At 48.5% G+C, this 19,927-nt stretch overlaps 6 protein-coding genes across 6 annotated transcripts; 3 read left to right on the plus strand and 3 right to left on the minus strand.

Annotated features, from left to right (window-relative positions):
• Positions 1–328: 328 nt before the first annotated feature.
• N7532_002864 (GNAT family N-acetyltransferase) lies at positions 329–1,045 on the plus strand (the record flags this gene model as incomplete). Its single annotated transcript, XM_056615358.1, has 1 exon — positions 329–1,045. The coding sequence occupies one exon, from the start codon at positions 329–331 to the stop codon at positions 1,043–1,045; it is 717 nt and encodes a 238-aa protein (XP_056478330.1).
• Positions 1,046–2,866: 1,821 nt separating this feature from the next.
• On the plus strand, positions 2,867–5,375 carry N7532_002865 (beta-glucosidase; the record flags this gene model as incomplete). Its single annotated transcript, XM_056615359.1, has 2 exons — positions 2,867–3,035; positions 3,097–5,375. 2 exons carry the CDS (start codon positions 2,867–2,869, stop codon positions 5,373–5,375), a joined length of 2,448 nt encoding a protein of 815 aa, XP_056478331.1.
• Positions 5,376–7,467: 2,092 nt separating this feature from the next.
• N7532_002866 (uncharacterized protein) lies at positions 7,468–7,795 on the minus strand (the record flags this gene model as incomplete). Its single annotated transcript, XM_056615360.1, is given in 3 exon segments — positions 7,468–7,524; positions 7,581–7,709; positions 7,721–7,795. The coding sequence occupies 3 exon segments, from the start codon at positions 7,793–7,795 to the stop codon at positions 7,468–7,470; spliced, it is 261 nt and encodes an 86-aa protein (XP_056478332.1).
• Positions 7,796–8,604: 809 nt separating this feature from the next.
• On the minus strand, positions 8,605–8,910 carry N7532_002867 (uncharacterized protein; the record flags this gene model as incomplete). Its single annotated transcript, XM_056615361.1, has 1 exon — positions 8,605–8,910. One exon carries the CDS (start codon positions 8,908–8,910, stop codon positions 8,605–8,607), a length of 306 nt encoding a protein of 101 aa, XP_056478333.1.
• Positions 8,911–18,028: 9,118 nt separating this feature from the next.
• N7532_002868 (CheY-like superfamily) lies at positions 18,029–18,304 on the plus strand (the record flags this gene model as incomplete). Its single annotated transcript, XM_056615362.1, has 1 exon — positions 18,029–18,304. The coding sequence occupies one exon, from the start codon at positions 18,029–18,031 to the stop codon at positions 18,302–18,304; it is 276 nt and encodes a 91-aa protein (XP_056478334.1).
• Positions 18,305–18,640: 336 nt separating this feature from the next.
• Positions 18,641–19,414, minus strand: N7532_002869 (uncharacterized protein; the record flags this gene model as incomplete). Its single annotated transcript, XM_056615363.1, has 2 exons — positions 18,641–19,338; positions 19,402–19,414. The coding sequence occupies 2 exons, from the start codon at positions 19,412–19,414 to the stop codon at positions 18,641–18,643; spliced, it is 711 nt and encodes a 236-aa protein (XP_056478335.1).
• Between the last annotated feature and the right edge of the window lie 513 nt (positions 19,415–19,927).

The raw sequence follows: 19,927 nt of genomic DNA on the forward strand, positions 1-19,927 counted from the left end.
CCGCCCTGGCTCTTGGGATTCCCAGAGCAGTTTCCGGGTGTCTTTAGATCTCTAATCAGAGTATTCATCTAACGTTAACTAGTAATTTGAAGTACTGACTCAAGAGTCAACCGTGGCGTGCGATCTCGGAGCCGCCGCCAATCGGAGTTCGCGTTAGCCGGCCTCGCGGAGCTACCGCCAAATCACAATCGCCCGTCGGTCTCACAGCATCCAACTTCACCCCCACATTTCGCGCGGGAAACATCGCCTGCACGCCTTTAAAGCACGCCTCGCCTTCGGTGACTGTATAGAATATTCGCAAGTCACATCTCCTCAGAAAGCATAAATAATGACCGAGGCACGACCGTTGGGACCGTTCGTCTCATTCTCTCCGGCCCTCGCGCCGTCCAACAAAACAATACTCACCGGACGGACCATCACACTCGAACCGCTGGCACCCAAGCATGCAAAAGATTTCTACACTTTGGTCGGGGGCGACGATCCGGCAAAGAATCATCTCTGGGACTACTTGGCCGATGAACCCTACACGCAATTGGAGGTCTTCCAGAAGAGCATCGAAGCCAAGTCGAAATCGCTGGATCCCTTGTTCTATGCTATCATCGACCAGCGCCCTGCAGTGTTCACTTCTGGCAAGCCGATCGGATACCTCGCGTTGATGCGGATTACTCCCGAGCAATGGACGATCGAAATCGGCCATGTGGTGTTTTCCGCTGCTTTGCAGCGCACCACTGGCGCCACCGAGGCCATCTATCTTCTGGCTCGCCACGCATTCGAAGATTTGAACTACCGACGTGTCGAGTGGAAATGTGACTCGCTCAATGCACCATCGCGCAAGGCGGCTTTGCGGCTCGGCTTCACCTTTGAAGGCATCTTTAGACACCACATGGTTGTGAAGGGACGAAGCCGGGATACTGCTTGGTTTGCCTTTTTAAAAGATGAATGGAATGCTACGATCAAGCCCGCGATGGAGAAATGGCTCGATGAAACGAATTTCAATGAGGATGGTAGCCAGAAGAAGTCGCTTCAGGACCTAAGGGCACAATGAACTGAGAAACCGAGGGTCTGCCACAAAATTTATTTTATATAGACTCGATTTCAGCATGCGGGAATCATAGAAATATTCAGCATAGAATAGGATGTCGACCTTTGAATTGCGTCTGGACAGCGTCGTCGAGTGTTGCACTGAATTCGGACGACATGTCTTTGGATTTGAATTAGAATTAAATGTCATGAAATAGAGCAATAACGCAAAACCCAAAACACTTGTAAAATGGAGATATTAGGCTATTGAATGATCGTAGGGTATACCCAAAGGTAGTATGTGACGGGGGGAGAGGGTGCACTAACCTCTTACGGAAGTAGCATTGGGGTATTTCAGCCTCAGACAGCAGCCACAAACAAACTTGTCAAACATGCTCACCTATCCGGTAGCCAAACGCCGTTTATCCTCAAGAGCCTACAACCCTCTTCCCAAAGGTTGTTTCAGACACTCGGACACGAGGGGCCAGTGACAGTGGCAGTGCCGTCTTGCAATGCCGCCTGTCAAGATCCAGAATGCAACTACATATTGTGACACCAGCTGCTGTTAAGAACCAGACATACTATACATAACCAAACTACAACTTTTAAGGTAAACTCTAAGTTACATCTATTGTATCTAGATGCTATAATGTTGATATTCTTTTGGTATAACTATATGAGATTCAATTCCGTCATTTTAAAGTTACTGAATTTATTGATCGTGGTTGGAACTCGGGAATTTTGATGGGGTACGATTAGACCGCCACGCACTGGGGACAAGGGAGCACGCACGACGGACGAATTAGGATGCGAAGAACTGAAGTCAGGGCTGATATTCGTAGCTACTGGGGTGGGTATAAAAGAGGCAAAGTGACGTGTATAAGAAATCCCTACAGAATTATTTCTCTTTCAGGCACAAAGCCCATAACCCCTCGCTAGATTATTTGGGTGCATCGGCGGCATCTGAGGACAAGGGACCACTCCAATTACCCGTAAGACGGGGATTTACTGCTCTATCCCGACAACACAGGATGGATTGCTAGCCACGGGGTCCAAGCCACCATCAATCCACTCCAGTCAGCATACCGGATTTAATATTGAGACATAGGAGCTATGTCCGCGTTCGAGAATCATTTCCCAGCGGCTTTGCGTAGGCGCCAAGGACCGGCTTCGGCACGGAAATACCCAATAGTGTCATTGTTGCGAGGCACCCAACGGACTACCAAACTCAATCAAGCTTCCGAAATGTTTCTGTTGGCCACGGCACACGACTTAGTAGATAGGCCCGACTTTTAGTCTCCGGTCAGATAGGTAAATATGCCACCCGCTAGCCAAGTTCAGTCGCCAAGATGGTGATCATCTTGGAGATATCCTCGTGGGGTCAAGATGGCAAAGTTGGCACCACCTGGACCACCCGGAGAGCCGAATCGCAAGTTATTTGCGAGCTTCGAGAGCTAGACAGACCGATGGGATATCGCTGCGGACAAGGTATTGAATCGAATCTCCCCACACGTTGCTCTGCGTATCCGGGATACTCGCAGGGTTTTCTCCCCGCGAAGAGAAATGTGTGGAGTCCCCGCACCCCCGCGTTGGGATGCCAAGACACCAATTCCCCGTCTCGGTAGAACTCCGGCTATCCAGATAATACCTTCCATGTTTCTACTCCCGGCAGCTTTGTCTTTCCCCATACCCCACTAAAAGTCTCTATACATGCACGACGGTCCGTGGTTTGCAAAATTGCGCTCTGGGGGTGCGGGGTGAGGCCTATAAAAAGGAGTGATCATCCTACCATGGGGTCTCCAGAGACTCCTCGAGCTTTCGCCTTTTAACGAAGTTGAGAACAAAAATGGTCCTCATCGTTGAGCTTGTGGTATCGGGACTTTTGGCTGCTACAGTGGCTAATAGTCAGTCATTTGATGGAACCACTCGAAGTGAAGATGCTTTCAGTTATGTCCAGCCCGAGAATACAACTATTCTGGGCCCTTACGGACACTCACCTGCCATCTATCCCTCGCGTACGCTTACTCTGTCTACCTTCGATGTATACGATTGGACTATTGCTGACCTCTATCACAGCGAATGCTACTTCGTCAATCAATTGGGAGGAAGCCTTCGCCAGGGCCCAAGAGTTTGTGGCTAAGCTGACGGTGGATGAAAAGGCCGATATGGTCACTGGTCAGCCAGGACCATGTGTGGGTAACATTGTCGCTATCCCGCGCCTCGGCTTTCGAGGTCTCTGCTTGCAGGATGGGCCCCTGGCCATCCGAGTAGCTGACTATGCCAGTGTCTTCCCTGCCGGTGTCACCGTGGCATCTACCTGGGATAGGGATCTGTTCTATGCACGAGGTTACGCCATGGGACAAGAGTTCAAGGCCAAGGGTGCCCACATTGCCCTCAGCCCTGTGGCCGGCCCCCTTGGCCGCTCTGCTTACGCCGGCAGGAACTGGGAAGGCTTTGCTGCTGACCCTTACCTGACTGGTGTCGCCATGGAGAAGACTATTCGCGGCCACCAGGATGCCGGCGTGCAAGCCACCGCGAAGCATTTCGTTGGTAACGAGCAGGAAACTCAGCGGAATCCAACCTTTGACTCGAATGGCACCCTCACGGATGTTATTCAGGAATCCATTTCTTCCAACATTGATGACCGGACCATGCACGAGTTGTACCTTTGGCCCTTTGCCAACGCTGTGCGCGCCCAGGCTGCTAGTTTTATGTGCTCATACCAACGTCTGAACGGTTCCTATGCCTGTGAAAACTCCAAGGCTCTCAACGGTCTGCTCAAGGAAGAGCTCGGTTTCCAGGGATACGTAATGTCTGACTGGGGTGGCACTCACTCCGGCGTCGCCTCGATCGAGGGCGGTCTCGACATGAATATGCCCGGTGGTATTGGCATGTACGGTATGAACCGCGAAGCTGGCTCTTTCTTTGGCAAGAACGTCACCTCTGCCGTGAGAAATGGAACGGTGGCTGAATCTCGTATCGATGATATGATCATCCGTATTATGACCCCTTATTACTGGCTCGGCCAGGACAAGGACTATCCTGAGGTGGACCCTTCTTCCGCGGATCTAAACACTTTCTCACCTCGTTCCACTTGGATTCGTGACTTCAACCTCACCGGCGAGAGAAGCCGTGATGTGCGCGGAGACCACGCCGAGCTGATTCGCAAGCTCGCAGCTGAGGCGACTGTTTTGTTGAAGAACGAAAAGCAGGCATTGCCGTTGAAGTCTCCTAAAAACATTGCTATCTTCGGAAATGACGCCGGCGAGAATACCATGGGTGCTGTCAACGAGGAGACATTCGAATTTGGTAGCCTCGCTGCTGGTGGTGGCTCAGGTACCGGTCGCTTCACTTATCTTGTCTCTCCACTGGAGGCTATCAAGGCCCGCGCAAAGATGAACAACACTCTAGTTCAATACTTCCTGAACAACACGCAGATCGCGACTGAGAACGTTACCGATCTCTGGGTTCCCGAAACCCCGGACGCCTGCCTGGTCTTCTTGAAGACTTGGGCCGAAGAAGGTGCTGACCGTGAAAACCTGTCTGTCGGCTATAACGGCAACGACGTCGTCGAGTCTGTCGCCAAGTTCTGTAACAATACCATCGTCATCACCCATTCCTCCGGCATCAACATCCTCCCCTTCGCCAGCCACCCCAACGTCACGGCCATCGTCGCGGCACACTATCCCGGCCAGGAAACCGGTAACTCCATCGTCGATGTCCTCTACGGTGATGTGAACCCCTCCGGGCGCCTCCCATACACCATCGCCAAGAAGGCAAGTGACTACAATGCCCCGCCCACGACTGCCGTGTCCACAAACGGCCCCTATGACTGGCAATCCTGGTTCGAAGAAAAGCTCGAAATCGACTACCGCTACTTTGACGCCCGGAACATATCCGTGCAGTATGAATTTGGCTTCGGCCTCTCATACACTACCTTCAGCCTTTCCAACCTCCAAGCGGAGCCTGTTTCTGACTCGGTTTCTTCTATCCCCGAAGACCAGCCCATCCTGCCGGGTGGTAACCCTGCCCTGTGGGAGCCTCTCTACAACGTTACTGTCTCGGTTACGAACTCTGGTGCTGTCGAGGGTGCGACCGTTCCCCAGTTGTACGTCACTTTCCCCGATAGCACCCCCGATGGCACCCCACCTAAGCAGCTGCGTGGCTTCGAGAAGGTTTCTTTGGTACCGGGCGAGTCCCAGACCGTCAGCTTTGAGCTAATGCGCCGAGATTTGAGCTACTGGGACATAGTCTCCCAGAAGTGGCTTATCCCTGAGGGTGAATTTGTCCTTCGTGTTGGGTTCAGTAGCCGCAGTTTGGAGGACGAGATGAGCATTACTCCTGTTTCTTCTTAGAGGGCATTGCACATGTGTAACTACATAGCGTCAGGTATTCGTTGCTAGAGGTTCATGCAGTATCTATCCAAAGATTAGTGATTTCCATGATCAAGTGAATTGACACTAGTCCGTTCTTGTATGCCAACCAAGATTTGGAGGTCCATCTATACGTGCCAATCAACCAAGGCCAAGTCCATGTCACCGTCAGCACGTCATTTTGGATTCCGTTGGAAAGTGATTTGTACCGGTGATACTCTGAGCGACGCTGAAGTAGGCAATACCTCCAGATAAGGGAATGAAATCTGGTAAGGGGAAAAATACAACTAGGTAACTAGTCAAGACCATCCCACAGGCGGACAGGGAATACATACATTGCTCCAGCTAAACCACAACCCGGCTCAGAGCGTGTACTTGAAGAGCGGAGACTTATCTCTTATTACCAGTAACTGTGTTGCTCGGGACCTCTACTATCGATCAGTGACAAGTAGATGACATGCCTTGAAACTGACTCACCAAGTAGAACGTAGGGGACAAAATTTGAGCAATATTACACTGAATACCACTCAGGTCCGATTCTTCTACAAGCCTCAGGGTCTTTGCATTGCCGCTATTGGCCTGCCCATGTGAGAGAACAAGTAGAGTATGCACAGCATTGGCACCAGCCTGATATTAACCTGCGATATAAGCGCTGTTAGTTCCGTCCTAATCAGTGCGGTCGTTGGGCCGAGCCTTTCGTAAGAGCTTTTCCTTTTGTTGGCCGGCGGAGAAGTTCCGATAGAAGCCTGCATTCCTTGGAGCGAAGACCAAAGACCTGGGTGTCGTCAACGGTGCTGATGATGGCGCAGTCCTCCACTTTCTCGACATTCTGGGCGCTGCAACCTTTCTCGTCGACCAGATCGTCACTAGGTGCGTGTCCTAGGTGCACTGTTGGCAGGGTGGCATTGATTTGGCTTGTAGATTTATGTACGCGGAAAATGCATGGATGAGTATATCGTAGCTGGGGTGTGCCGGTTGACTGCCATTTTATTGCGGACAACACATGAAGCCCAAGGGGCCGTCGAAAAAGGCCGAGCTTGACCAGTTTTAGCTTTCCAAGTCAGCTCTTGAGACAGCTGGGCGGAGTGCGAAACCCGCTTCCCCGCGCGGTTATTCCGTGCACGTTTCTCGCGTGGGGTTAGATGCCGCTCCGACGTCTACGGGACCCCAAGGGGCCTAACAGGGCCTGTCTAGGTGTCTGCCTCTGCGGACAGCGGATCTCCGCCGCCCGCGAATAGGCAAGCCAGGTTGGTGTGGTGATATGGCTTTTCATAGATACGCAGACGGATCAGACAAAATTAGAGAATTGCACGGATGTGCATACAGCCGGTGGAAGCAATGAGACACCCATGAATAGGACCATGATCGGAGGTAACTAGTGGTAGCAATCGTATTACAACTTGATCAAGAAATCCTATTCCCTCTTGTCCCACCCTTCAGATGAGTTTGTCTTACCGACTCAATTTGACCGAATCCCAGAATTCTTACCCGGCTCTCGGTCCTTGACACCATTGGTTCCTGGCTTACATATTACGACCAAAGTCCAGAGACGATTCTAGACACGTGCTCGTCCAATCTAGCTCGCGGCGTAGTCTGTGTTGGCTACTACCAGTTCGCGAATCTTCGCTGTTCCCGACCTTTTACTTTTTGGCCCTTAAGGATCCTTCCGTGGATTCAATTCGACCAGGCAGGCCCCTACTCGGGGATAAGGAAGACTCTGGGCTTCGTTTCCCGCGATGACTGGATCCTGCGTATCTGGCCTAGCAAATGTAGAATACTTTAGAAAAATGCTCACATACATTTTCTGGAGTTTCAGCTGCTTACGACAGTCCGCTCTGGAAAGTTCCCGGAGTGACGGCTTCGAGCCACCGGCCAATTCTTTCCTTTGGAAGCCAAAACCCATATAGCCAAGCGAGAAAGCTATACGAATCAAGCTGCTGATACGTAAATGACTTCTGAACCCATATTTTCTCACAGAGACCGACCCTATGGCAGGAAACGTAACAGATATATCCAACAACTGGTAATGTAGAGACACGAACAGGAGCCACGGTCTGTATATCCCTGATTCCGTTCAAAGAACATGATTGGGGCTGTACTGCGCGTTTAAATCAAGGTTCACTAACCCACTCTGTTAAATCTCCATTAGATACTAGCCGTGCAAAAGTCTTCTTTGTAGATACTTACCTTCACATTTTTGTTGTCGCAACCGTAAACGTCACCACCAGAGCAGCTATCATTGAGTGCGTCCAGTGCAACGTTACCGAGGGATAGGAGACCTCCATTGCCGTTTGAAAGCAAAAAACAGTTTGGTCCCTTTCGCACACTTTGCCGCTGTTGGGTTTGGTGTTGCCGGCAATAGCAACGGCCACAAGGGCGAGGATCGTAACAATGGCTCTCATATGTGCTGAAGCAAAAAAAAAAAGGGGGTGGGGGGAGGTTGACGCGGATTCTGGACTTCCTGTAGTCCTGTTGGGTATGACTACCCCACGCCGTCCTTCTAAGTGGAGAAACGAGAGCGGACACACGAGCTGTCAATCATAAGAAAAGAATCCGCTAAGCTGATATGATATAATCGATGGTGCGGACCGGAGTTGTCGAATCACCTTCTAATTGCCTTTGCTGGATGTGTGTGCCACTCATTCTTTTGGTTCGTTGGTTGAGTTTTCACATTCCCAAATCATAAGCCATCAAGCCAGGGTCGAGACCAGCGTAGATCTTGGTCATCAGCCCTGTAGGCGTGGCGGGTTCTAACTTCGGACTTTAGCTCACGTACCTGCACAGATAACGTTATGGGCATTTACTAGAAAAAAGGAAAGTATATAGGTAGACTGGTACGTAAAGGAGGGGGCCCGAGGAGCCCTCGTTCATTAAGTTAACTAATCCGAAGCTGACTCAACAGTGTGGTTTTCAAATATCAACTTGCTAGATAATAGAGTTAAATCTGGGAATGATCGACAGTACTTTCGACATTAGTGTCACCACCTGTGAACACTCTTTGAATGTTTCTCACTCTCCAGTATCATAGAGTGCCAAAAGCTTTTAGGAAAAGCGTATAAGCCACATCATCCGAAGGAATTATATCGTAAATTTCACTTGCTTTCACCTGACCACAGAGCAACTGGCGTATTGTTCCCTTTCCACTCCTGTGGTGTTCGAGCTGTCCTGCTAAATAACGTATTGCTTTTTCATTTCAATGTGACTGTTTGGTTTAACCTTCGCGACAGGTAGGATCGCCCTTTCCCTTCTCCCTTGTGGGTTCTTCATCCTCAGAATTTTCTTTCTGGAGGAGAGGACTCTCTTTGGGACCCACACTCTTCCTATACAAATCTTCGGTGGCATCCTTATCAACATTACTCGCGGCTGGGATAGGGGCATAGGGTCGCGAGATGCTCTCCCGATGGGGATGTGCTTTGCCTGTGTGGACGTCGCCGTTGTCGGTCATATGATCAGTGGTGGAAAGAGCGAAATCGCCAGAGTCAAAGTAGGTCCGTTCCTTCCAGTTATTAGTAAACATGCGCGTTGTAATAGACTGTAGTCTAAATACCCTCGATTGCTGGGCGAGTAGGCCTCCACAAGGCAGCTTTCCGTACTTGTTGAGGTGGCGTTTGTCAGTATTTGACAATGACTGAGAGAATATTGTTAGCACCTTTGCTTCAAGTTAGAGTGGGTAGGCCCTACTTCGGAATCTAGTCTCTTGCCTCCTGACTGCATTCTGAAGGATGGGCCCTGTGATTTCAGAAAATTTTTTTTTCAAGCACCCGATGAAAAATCTATCTGGGGTACTGCTCCAGGTTCCCAACCCAAAATATTTATGACGTTGTTCTGTCTTACCATGTTCCGTTCGATTAGTCATCCACAGAGACTGCCTAACTAACCTAGTTAGTTAGTGACCTGGTGACCCACAACCAGGTGGCAAACCTAGAGTGTATATGTGACCTGAACACCTGCGGGTGGGTCAGGCCACACCTGATAAGGCAGATAAGTGCAGGCCACACCTAATTTCTTGGCATCTGTAATGAATTTCTAGCGAGTACATATCCCATCCCAGATATTCGCGAGTGTTTCATACTCAATATGGCAGTTGTTCTGGAAAGGCCTTAATATTGGGGCATAACCTGAGCAAAAGATTCAATAACAGCTTAATAGCGAGGAGATTCAGTTCCCCCTACTATCTAGGGTTCTCCTGAATCTTTGCATGAGCTTTTCCGTACACAAATGATATTAATATATTAAGAATATTTTAAAAGTGTATTATGCCTTGTTGGAAACGGCTGGTAATGCCAAGAAGTGTGTATTTAATCTGGCCAATCATGATGGATTACTAATCTATTCTCTACACCTGGAAAATTGGTTTTCCGGCCGGGTGTGGCCCGACCCCGACCTGACCTGCGTCCTGGCAAACGTACCCATGATCGCATCCATAGCGCGCATCATTACTAATTGGATAATTTGTATTGTTGTAGTGTAGAGAAAGGATAGGGGGCTAATGGTTCCCACTCCCTCTGTCAAGCGCGAAACGCAATAAATTGTTGAAGTTTGACCTCCACATAGATTTCTCACACTAATGAATAATGGAAGTCGAAAACCATTCATCGAATCCAGGAGCTGTGATAGTTCGTTCATCAAAAATGAGCCAAACCCGGGACCAAGCATCTCAGGGGTCACTGTCAAAACTATTCATTCTTACTCTTTCCTCCCATTGTTTGATCATTGGATGGCACGTCAACCCCTCAATAAATGAAGTATCCATGTAGGTTTTCTTTTAGCGGATGTTCATCATTCCCGTTCACCATCAAAGGGGCCCGGCTTTCTCTGGCTTAATGTGACAAAAATTTAAATGGCAGTAGCTTTGAGAAAAGGAACTTTGACGAGGGCCCAGAGTAACGTTCCGGGCCGTATTCAGGAGCGAAAAGGAGTCGAGGGGTACGAAGTTGAAGATTAGAGTTTTGCATGTCTTCACGAAATCAAATTTCAAAGGAACGAAAAACGATAAATGGCCGAGATTAGACTATGATGAGATGAAGCCTTCCCAAACCCTGAATATTGTAAGCTTCGCCCGACGATTTTGTTGAAACGAGAAACTTTTTGCTTTCGGCAGCTTCACCACCTCCAATTCCGATCTGCCACCCTTTGTTACCACACCCTCTCTCAGATACTTCATTTTGTCCTCTCTTCAACGACTGCCTAGTGTTTATTCTGTTAGTAATTTTACACCAATCAATTTTTTCAACGACTTAAATTATTTCCTTCAAATAACTATCCCCTTGAACAACACCCTAAATTTGAATCCTTCAATGATTCCCTATTAATTCCTTTGATGATTCTTAATTGTTTCCTTCAGTGACTTCCAACAATAGCCTTCAACAACGGCAGGTGCAATGGGAATATAGAGCTTCACCACCATCATCCACCCGGTCTTCAACTGACCTGTGGAAATACAGACGCCAATATACCCGAGTTCTACTTTCTACGCAAGTCGTTCCCCAGAAGGCTTGCCATTGCCTGCCGCATTCTCTTGAGTCCTAGCCAAAGCCAGCAACGAGAAACGTGCTCAACTGAAGCAGCAATATCAAGAAACTCCGGCGGCCCCCATCTGTAGGTGGTCGCCGTGTCATACTCGCTTCGCCCCAATGAATGCTAAATTCTTCAGATGACCACCTAGGTCTTATCATTACATCCAGTCAGATCCGTCTACCGTACAGCCACCGGGTGAGGACGGATATGCATGGTTGGTCCGTCACGGCCTCCAATACTTCTCTCTTAAACTCTTGCCTCCGCAGCGGAAGCGTGGGCCTCTTTCAGGTTTTGCAAAGAACTCGGCCGGTCGCTCGAAGTCGTCACTTCGGAAACTCTACAGGACGAACTGTCGCATGCAGCTGGAACTCCAGAAAATGTATGTGAGCGTTTTTCTAAAGTATTCTACAATTGCTACAGACCCACAGGATCCAGTCATCGCGGGAAACGAAGCCCACATCACGTAGCGGAAGCCGCAGAAAAAGACAATAATAGAAAACTGGTCGCCCCAAGCGTCCAGTGGAAATAAAAATTTTCGGTCATAGGTCCGATCGGAACGTTCTTTGAGAAATTATCTTTCTTCTTAAGCCATGCCACCTCTTCGATCCGGAAACCTCTGTCGCTCAGTTCATTCTCTTCAACTATTGTCTCGATCGCTTGCACGCTCGCGTTTTCGAGGTCGAAGTCCTCGGTCGGGGTCCGGTGTACAACGATTCCGAACCGTGGCTTAACTAACTTCGTGTTGTTTCCCAGTTCATTCAGCCATTCGGAGTTGTTGCGGGCTGCCCCGGCTGACTTAGGGTTCTTGAATCGAATCAAGTATCCCGTCTTGGTGGTGCCAATCTCAGCAACTTGGGCAGCTTGTGTGGATGGAGCACTCAGCAGCGCTGTGCGGATGCGATTATTCGCGGAATCCATGGAGAGGTACCGGCTGAAGGTGTTGCCGTCATCGTCGGTATTGTCTCTTTGATCCACGCAGGAAATCTCTGAGTGCTTAGTTGAACACAGTTCTGGTCCTAAGGACGTTGGTGGATCGGTTAAATTGCGTGGAACTGTTCACTTTCGAAGACTTTGATTGAGTAATTTTCTCCTCTTTGTAACGCATGGCAACGTCATTATCGTCATTCTGCATATTTGCGCCATTTTCGTGGATAAACGGATAGTCATACTTCGTAAGGAGCACCAGCTACAGATATTAACTAATGGTATGTATCTCCATAAGATACGTTATAATATCGCCTATCCTTGTTCTGTCGACTCCATAATCGCCCCACCGTTCAGCCAGCCGCGGGGAAAATAATCAAGCCATTAGTTCAGCACTGGACATCCCCCTTACTTTTGCCACCGCTCACTTTTCAAGTACCCCTCTTCGTATAAGATATTCTTGAAGAAAGGATTTGTTTTGACGCAGGCCATTACATAAGTCCTGAGTTCTCTTAGATTCTGTATGTTACACAAACTCTGTCATTTCTATTAACCAAATCGAAGAGCACGGCCCCGTAGTTCGTCCCCGCACCTCGAAGATCGACATCTGATCTTGACCACGTTCGGAAAGGCGATATGTACGCTCATACTGATCGTCGACACTATGTGTTCTGATGTTTACGTATTATGGGTCGACCTCTTATCCTGATCTTGCAGACTGGGTATAAATATGTCGTCAAAGTCCTCTCTGTATTTCTCCTCCTAACAATCAATCCTCTTGCATCTCATAATAATCCTTGATACAACATCTGCACGCATTTCCATCATGTCATCCATTAAAGAAGCTACAAAGCCTTTTCGGCACACTTGGAAGTCTCTGCCTGACACTTGCCGAAACTTTCGCTGCGTTACTGAAAATTTCCATGACTTGTCAAAGCGGAAAACTTACCTCGAGTGTGATGCTCAAGATTTGAATGGCAATTGGAAGAAGAGCAGGTTTCTTCTCGATGAAAATGTCAAGTTTGGAAGAGGTGAGCATCCACTGTAATTCCATAAGAAATTCAATACTGATTTTGACTAGGTGGCATTGAGTATCGTACTATTCCTAGCTACCGATCAGATACCTTGTCTTCGAATCTTGTGTCTCCCCATCCTAGGGTTGTCATGAGGAATGGAAAGCTTGATCTGATAGCACATGGCCACGGGCCTAACGGCCCAATATGGCGAACCGTAACGCTCCATGATCTCAAGAATGAGGATGGCGTGGTTTTTTCATCTGGTAAGTATTACCCTATCTTGACCCCAATTCATTACTTGGAGACTTAAAGATTATATAAATATAGGCGGAGGGTTGAGTCCAAAAGGACTTGCAGTTCGACTAGCCTGGATAAAAGCGGATAAGGCGAAAAAAGAAGCTGAAGCGGTGAGGAAAGAAGCCGAAAGAGAGGGGCTAAAGCCTTATTTTAGGAAGGAGTGGCTGGTATGTCTGCAATTGCATGATATTAACAAGTCAGAGGTCTTACTTTCTTATAGGAACTCCGCAACCAAGAAATCAAGGCATTGGAGGAAATGCGTCGTCATCTACCTTCTGACTATATAGATGGCAGAATAAAGGAGGTAAAAGATTTGATGGCAAATGTCCCTGAGATGCCGGACGGTTGGAGGCCAGAAGGTTGGAGGTCAGAGCCAAAGTCGAAGCTTTAGTTCAACTTGATTGTGGATGATAGCCTCTTCATTATCATTATTACAATCTTTCAATGACTGATTGACAGTTTGGTGTCACACCCTGAGGGTCACAAGTATATTGAAGTGACATAATTTATCAGACAAGTATTCTGTCAGCTTTCGCTGGTATGCGATGACAAAGCAATTGACTGATGCTAAATCATATAACCAGAAATGTATGGAAGAAGAGTGAGATCAGTCAAAGGGATAGAACTGTCTGATTAACTAATGATGTAACTAAGTAGATATTGAAGAGGGGAACGCTCGATGGTAGCAGGCGCTGAGACGTGCGGGTCGATTCAGCAACCACCACAAAACACACGCGTAGCAATCAGGAAATAGCGAGAACCCCAAATGTAGGGGTCAGGTCGGTGAGGTGTAAGAAGGTGTATTCTAGAACTAGCTACCCGGCCACCCTATACTGCTGGCTATGTCACATAGTCTGGATGGCACCCATGTAGTAGGGGGAGGGGTTCTCCCCACTACACTATGTAATTACGCTTATGCTTTTATTGTCTTGTAAAACACATGAAGCCCGCATTCTTTATTAAGTTGGACACAGTCATCCAATAAGTGGACATGTTTCTGAGACAAATCTCATCAAATCGGAATATGCATGAGTTAATCAGATAGGCTGGCTCCGATAACACCTGATCGGACATCTAATCAACCTCGCAATACGAGATCAATCGACCTAATCATTTTTTGCTAATGAATTTATTGATATTGACTCCTGCTCAGACTCTTCAACACTGGTCTTGGTGTAATTTGGACACGTGGTCACGTGATGTGACTTTTGGCGGTGGCACTGTGGTGCCTACGTCATGGCTCGGCGACGCGCTATTCCAGTCATTCTCATCTTAGACAACCCTCGCGTGATATCGGTTACCAAAGACATCGCTCGTGGCACATATTTCTTATATTATACTATCCCGCAGAAGCAAAATCTTTCGACGGTCAGCATTTGACACACGCAAAAACGGATCATGCCGGAGGCCTTGCCAAGTCCTCAGCAGCATTACCCTTTTGAAAACGTTCGATCACCAGATCCATCTTCATCAAACCATAGCCACCACACAAGGAGAGACAAAGGTAGAGACGCACAGGATCTCTGCAGCCTCCATGTTGCGGATGGACTGGGCAGGAGATTATCAGGGTGGGGGTTCTTGACACCAGAATGTGAACGTTGTTCTCATACACGACAATGCATCTCAAATCAAGGATCTTCGGACCTTCCAATCGTCTCCAACCAAAATGGAATGTTTTTAGGAACACTGGAGTCCGCTCAGGCCCAGAGGATCCTTGCACCAAGCACCCAATCAGGGCGGGCATCGTTCACAGAAGAATACGGAAAATTCATCAGAGTGCTCCATTACAACAGTACCAGCACAGTCCGGCTGTTCGAGAAAAAGGCACCTGCACCATCTTCCGAGACAATGAAAACTCGACAAGGCTCCACATTCACCAATTTCAGACGTGCATTTATGCCCAAGCCACTGATCAAAGAACTCTACGCAGTAAAGGTGTTTCATCGGACCAAATCCAACTCAAATAATGTGCCTTATTTTTTCCGCGACCGAAGTCAAGAATCCTCAATTTCTCACCCCAATATCATCTCAATAATTGATATTCTATACAATAAGCAGGGGAATCTCTGTCTCGTCATGCCCTACTGCACTGGCGGTAACCTGCACACCTTTCTTCAACAAGAAGCGAAATCAAAATCAGACTTATCAATTGAAGAAGTGAACTGCCTAAGCATTCAAATCTTCCGTGCTGTCGGGTTCCTCCATGAACACGGCATCGCTCATGGAGATTTGCGGCCAGAACATATTCTCCTCACAGCCCGAGGCACGGCTAAGGTCGGTGGCTTCGGAGAAGACGAAGACGCCGTACGAGAGCTAGCTCAACTATCACATCATGAAAACTCAAAATCATCTTCTTCGAGATACAGCTCCGGAAATGCACCAAGATCTAACTCGAAGCTGCTCCTCTGCGTCCGAAGGAGAGTGTCGGGGTCGAGTACCCCTTACCTTCCCCCAGAGAGATTTTCCAGTCGCAGTGACTCAATACGTCAAGGATATACACATCAAGACCTCTATGATGTTAGAGCGGGGGATATATGGGCATGTGGCATGATATACATGATCTTACGATCTGGCCGGCTTCCTTGGCGCGGTGCCCAGGGAGTCAACCGTGACAAGTCATACGTGGAATACCTTCATTGTCGTTGCAAAGTGGACGGATATGGTCCAATACAAGTCCTCGAAACCGTAAGTTCTCCAGGTTTTAATCACCCGGAGCGGCAATATAGCTAACCTGGCAACATTCAATAGCATTGTCGCAATGTCATTTATGCCATGCTTCATCCTGACCCGAGCTTGAGAATTACTGCCACAGAGATCTTGAGGTCGGAGTGGGTCCTTGGAACTGCAGTTTGTGAAGCTGGAAACATGGGTCTGTAATGATTCTGTAATGATCAAGCCGCGCCCGGCTTCTGTATAATGGTTCCAATTTGCGCAGTCAATTGCATCGAACTTTCCATTAACTGTCTTTTGTTAACCACCAACATCCACATCAGTTGGCGGCCTAAACATGAAGAGCTGCTAAGTAGGTGAGGTTGATCTGACTGGACACAATGCCTAGTAATTTGCGTCTGGGGTTCCCTTGTAACAATACTGGATGGTAGGTTGACCAACTGCTTAACACTCACCATGACCTGTTAGCAAAAAATAATGCAGCTAATTTTCGCTAATGAAGTTTAGCAGGCACCAAGGTCGGCGATCATAACCGTTTAGCGGATCACCAATACTGGTTATGCCATCTCCTGAGGTGCCGTGGGTCTCGAGAATATGATGAGAGGCGGGCACGTTGGCATCCGAAATCAAATTAACTGCCGATGCTAATGACGCGATACTGCTCCCTATTATCCAAGCGTTGGCCTTGTTTGGCATCCGGTGGCCTTCGGTGGCCTTTGGTGACATCTTTCTATTCACGACTCATCGTAGATGAAGTCTTTTCGAATGAAAGGCCCCAATTATTTACGATGGGTGCTGGATTTTAATCTGGAATAGGTTACCGTTGCATTTAACACTCTCGGGATAATATTTCTAAGGATAGATATATACATGAAGGGAATGCCGACGTACTGCATCAAAAGTGACCTAGAACTGCAATAGGTGATCGCATAGGATCATCTGACCAGGTCTAGTGCCCCACCCCAAAGGTATGGGAAAGTGCTAAGCTACGAACATCAGGTCGAGTTCAGTGAAAATGGATAGAACTGTTTCCAAAACCCGGCCAGAATTGGGAGGTGCAAGCTGAGGGCCCAGCAGTTGCTAAATTAAAACAAGATGTCTTCGGTTGGGGTGATGAAAGTCCCACGTAGACCACTGCACAGGTTTGTTTGCAGGTGCTGGAGAAGTGAACCGAGGATAAGCAGTTGGTGGACGAGGTGAGAAGAGCTGCAATAGGACTAGATGTATATGTACCATCCTCTAGGGCTCATGCGTTGATCTGATTGTTACCAGGTTATTGGGCCTGAACTACTGGGGGAAGGAGGTGGTTGGGAAGTTGGAGGAGTGGGAGCACAGTACGCACAACTGATTGGACTTAAACAGGAGGCCAATCTTGTCAAAGAAATCGGCACGGCGGGGTGAAACGAAGTAGGCATCTTGCTCAGCGGTCGATCATTTATTTGTGCCTGATGGATTAAGAACATTCACGGAGCGATACTGTGTTGAGGTTCCAGGATAAGGCACCGAATTGATGCCTCATTCCCAACCTCTATCGGCATGCCTACCCAGGGAAACCGGAGGCACTGAGTTTAGTATGCGTTTCAACGTTCGAGAGATCTTCATGGAAGAACCCCGATCGAGATCGATTATGAGGGATTTACTACTGTGAGGGGCTTGCTGCCCGTTCAGGGATAAATACCCCCAGAATCGCATGTAGACAATAACACACAAGTTCAAGTTCCGTCAATTTCATTAAGGTCGATTTGTCTAGCAGGCCCTCATTCTATATTCAGTGCTTCATCGTAGCCAATCTCAACATACTGCCGAACCTAAATATATTGGCCTACTACCTAAGCGCCTCCCTGGATTAAAGCACTCTCTGTGATGCGTGACCTGCCTCAGCCTGGTCCCTGGTTACCCAGACCGCATTTGGACGTCGTTGGTTTAGGGTCAAATGTACAACCATCGGCCGGTATAGAACCCACAGTGGAGCTTTTGCTCTGTTCATTCACCTCGCTTCTTCCTTCGACCCGCATTATACCAACACCCCCCGACAGACACCGAGACAGAACAGACACGCATCTCTGACAGTCTGTAATGACTAGTTTAAAAAGCATTATGGAACTCTTGCATATCGGTAATGTGTACAAGCATATCTTGCCAATCCCACTGTTGCTGCGCCTGTCATCTGCAACCACAACGAAAGCTTGCCCAACAGCGTGAGCCTCGACAATGGGCCCATTTTACAACACATTGCTTACCGTACCACAGTGTAAGCGAGGAACTCTCAAAGTAGAGGACACTGGTTCATCTGCCATTCCGTTGGGCCCTACGCTGTCAACAATGAACGCACTGCTGGACCCAGCTTGGCCGGCCTTGACCAGCAATGGAAAACTTTTCCAGGATCGACCAGCCTTGCAGCATCAGCAGAGCCCCAATGTGTTGGTCCCACGGAAATATCTCTCCGGCCTTCTTGAAGAGCTCATCTACCGCCGCGACTCGCATTAGTCCATCGCGGGGATTGGACGCGAAGGCTCCCCTACGGCAGCCGATAGTGAGGTAGGGGCCAAAAGTCGAATTTGGCAGGCAGAAAACGGGCGGTAGGATTAATATAGTAATCTCGACACCTAAGGTACGTAATTTTCTGCCAGAATCTATGGATAGGGAATTTTGACATTGCCAATTAGGTTTCGTAGAGAAGGTGACGTTGGTTTTATGGATCATATGACCATATAAAAAAAGCTCTCCAAGTGCCCATAATCTGTTTACGTGCCAGAATTTGACCAATTTCGATGATTTTAGGTGCTCAAAATGGCCTAGATATGCATTTGAAAGCTACTTTAACTAACCAGACTCTGTTGTTCCACCACGGGGGGCCATACTGCGCGTACGCCGCGGTGAGGTGGCCCCTGATAGTGCCGAGAGTGCTGCCACTGGAGTACACCTAGCTCTATCTTTCCTGACACCACCACGTCGCCGCGGGCGCCCACGTTGCCGGGCACCTGAAGCCTCTCTTCGCTGCGTTATGTCCTCCTGCGGTATCTCCTTCGATGTCTCCTGCTGGTGTGCTTTCTCTAGCTGAACAATTTTCTCACTAGCAATTCTAAGTCTCTCAGCGAGGATCTCCTCCTGTGACGCGGTACGCGACTGGAAGCTTAGCCCTGGGGTCTCTGGATTGCTCCAGTTACTGACCAAGCTTGCCTCACGGAGAGGCTCTGGCTCGGACTCAGGCTTGATGACCACGTCCTTATCTATCTCTTCTTCACGTATGATGATAAGGTAGATCTGGCGTGCTTGGCTACCGAAAGTAAACTGCGAAGCGAGCTCTGCCGCGCACGGTGCATGGTTTTCAGTAGCGGATAACCACTGTGGTTCCTTCTTTGGTTTTTGGCCCTTTAGCCCAGTCGCGAGCTGGTATCGGTCGATGTGTGGTATCGGATTATAGGCTCCAAGCTCCGGACTAAGCGCAGGAAGAAGGTCTCTTGTAATAAAGTCTTGGAAGTTAAAGACACGGTGGGGAGAGATCCACTGGGAGACGTCAGCTACAGTGTAGCGTCTATTAGCAAGCGCGCCTTGAAAGAATCAAGTAATAGAGTCATGCTTACTGAGTTCGTCCATCGTCCAAGTTTTTCGATCTGATGATGGCTTTCGCCAGAGACAGAAGTGGATAATTGTCGGAATTCTCTGCTGCTGTGGTGCTAGCATCTGCGCTGGTCTGCTCTTCTGCATATGGAGCTTGCGATGCCTCCCTGCTACCCTACCCGTTATTCGCTGGCTGACTAGGCTGTATGGCTCAGGAAGGAGGTGTTCGTTTGGTATGAGCTGACCAGGTCGTCTCGGTGGTGCTCCTGAGTAGACGGAAGACGAGGAGGATGGTGAGTCATCGTATGTGTCTGTTAAATCAACGAGATCGGGTGTGTCGCTTGGGTAATAGTGAGAGGCCATGCTTTGTAGATGTAGTAGCCTAGGAGATGCAGAGGGCGCAGAGTAGGTGCAGAAAGCCTAGGACGCCCTCTACACCCTGTCTCCCACTAAAGTTGAAAAAACTAATGATTGATAGTCATTAAGGTCCTACCAAATATAGGTATTGATCTCCATTGATCCCCATTAATCTCCACCACGGTGCGGGCC

The sequence above is a fragment of the Penicillium argentinense genome (assembly GCF_028826775.1).
Source record: "Penicillium argentinense strain IBT 30761 chromosome Unknown utg000003l_segment0_segment0, whole genome shotgun sequence".
NCBI lineage: Eukaryota > Fungi > Ascomycota > Eurotiomycetes > Eurotiales > Aspergillaceae > Penicillium > Penicillium argentinense.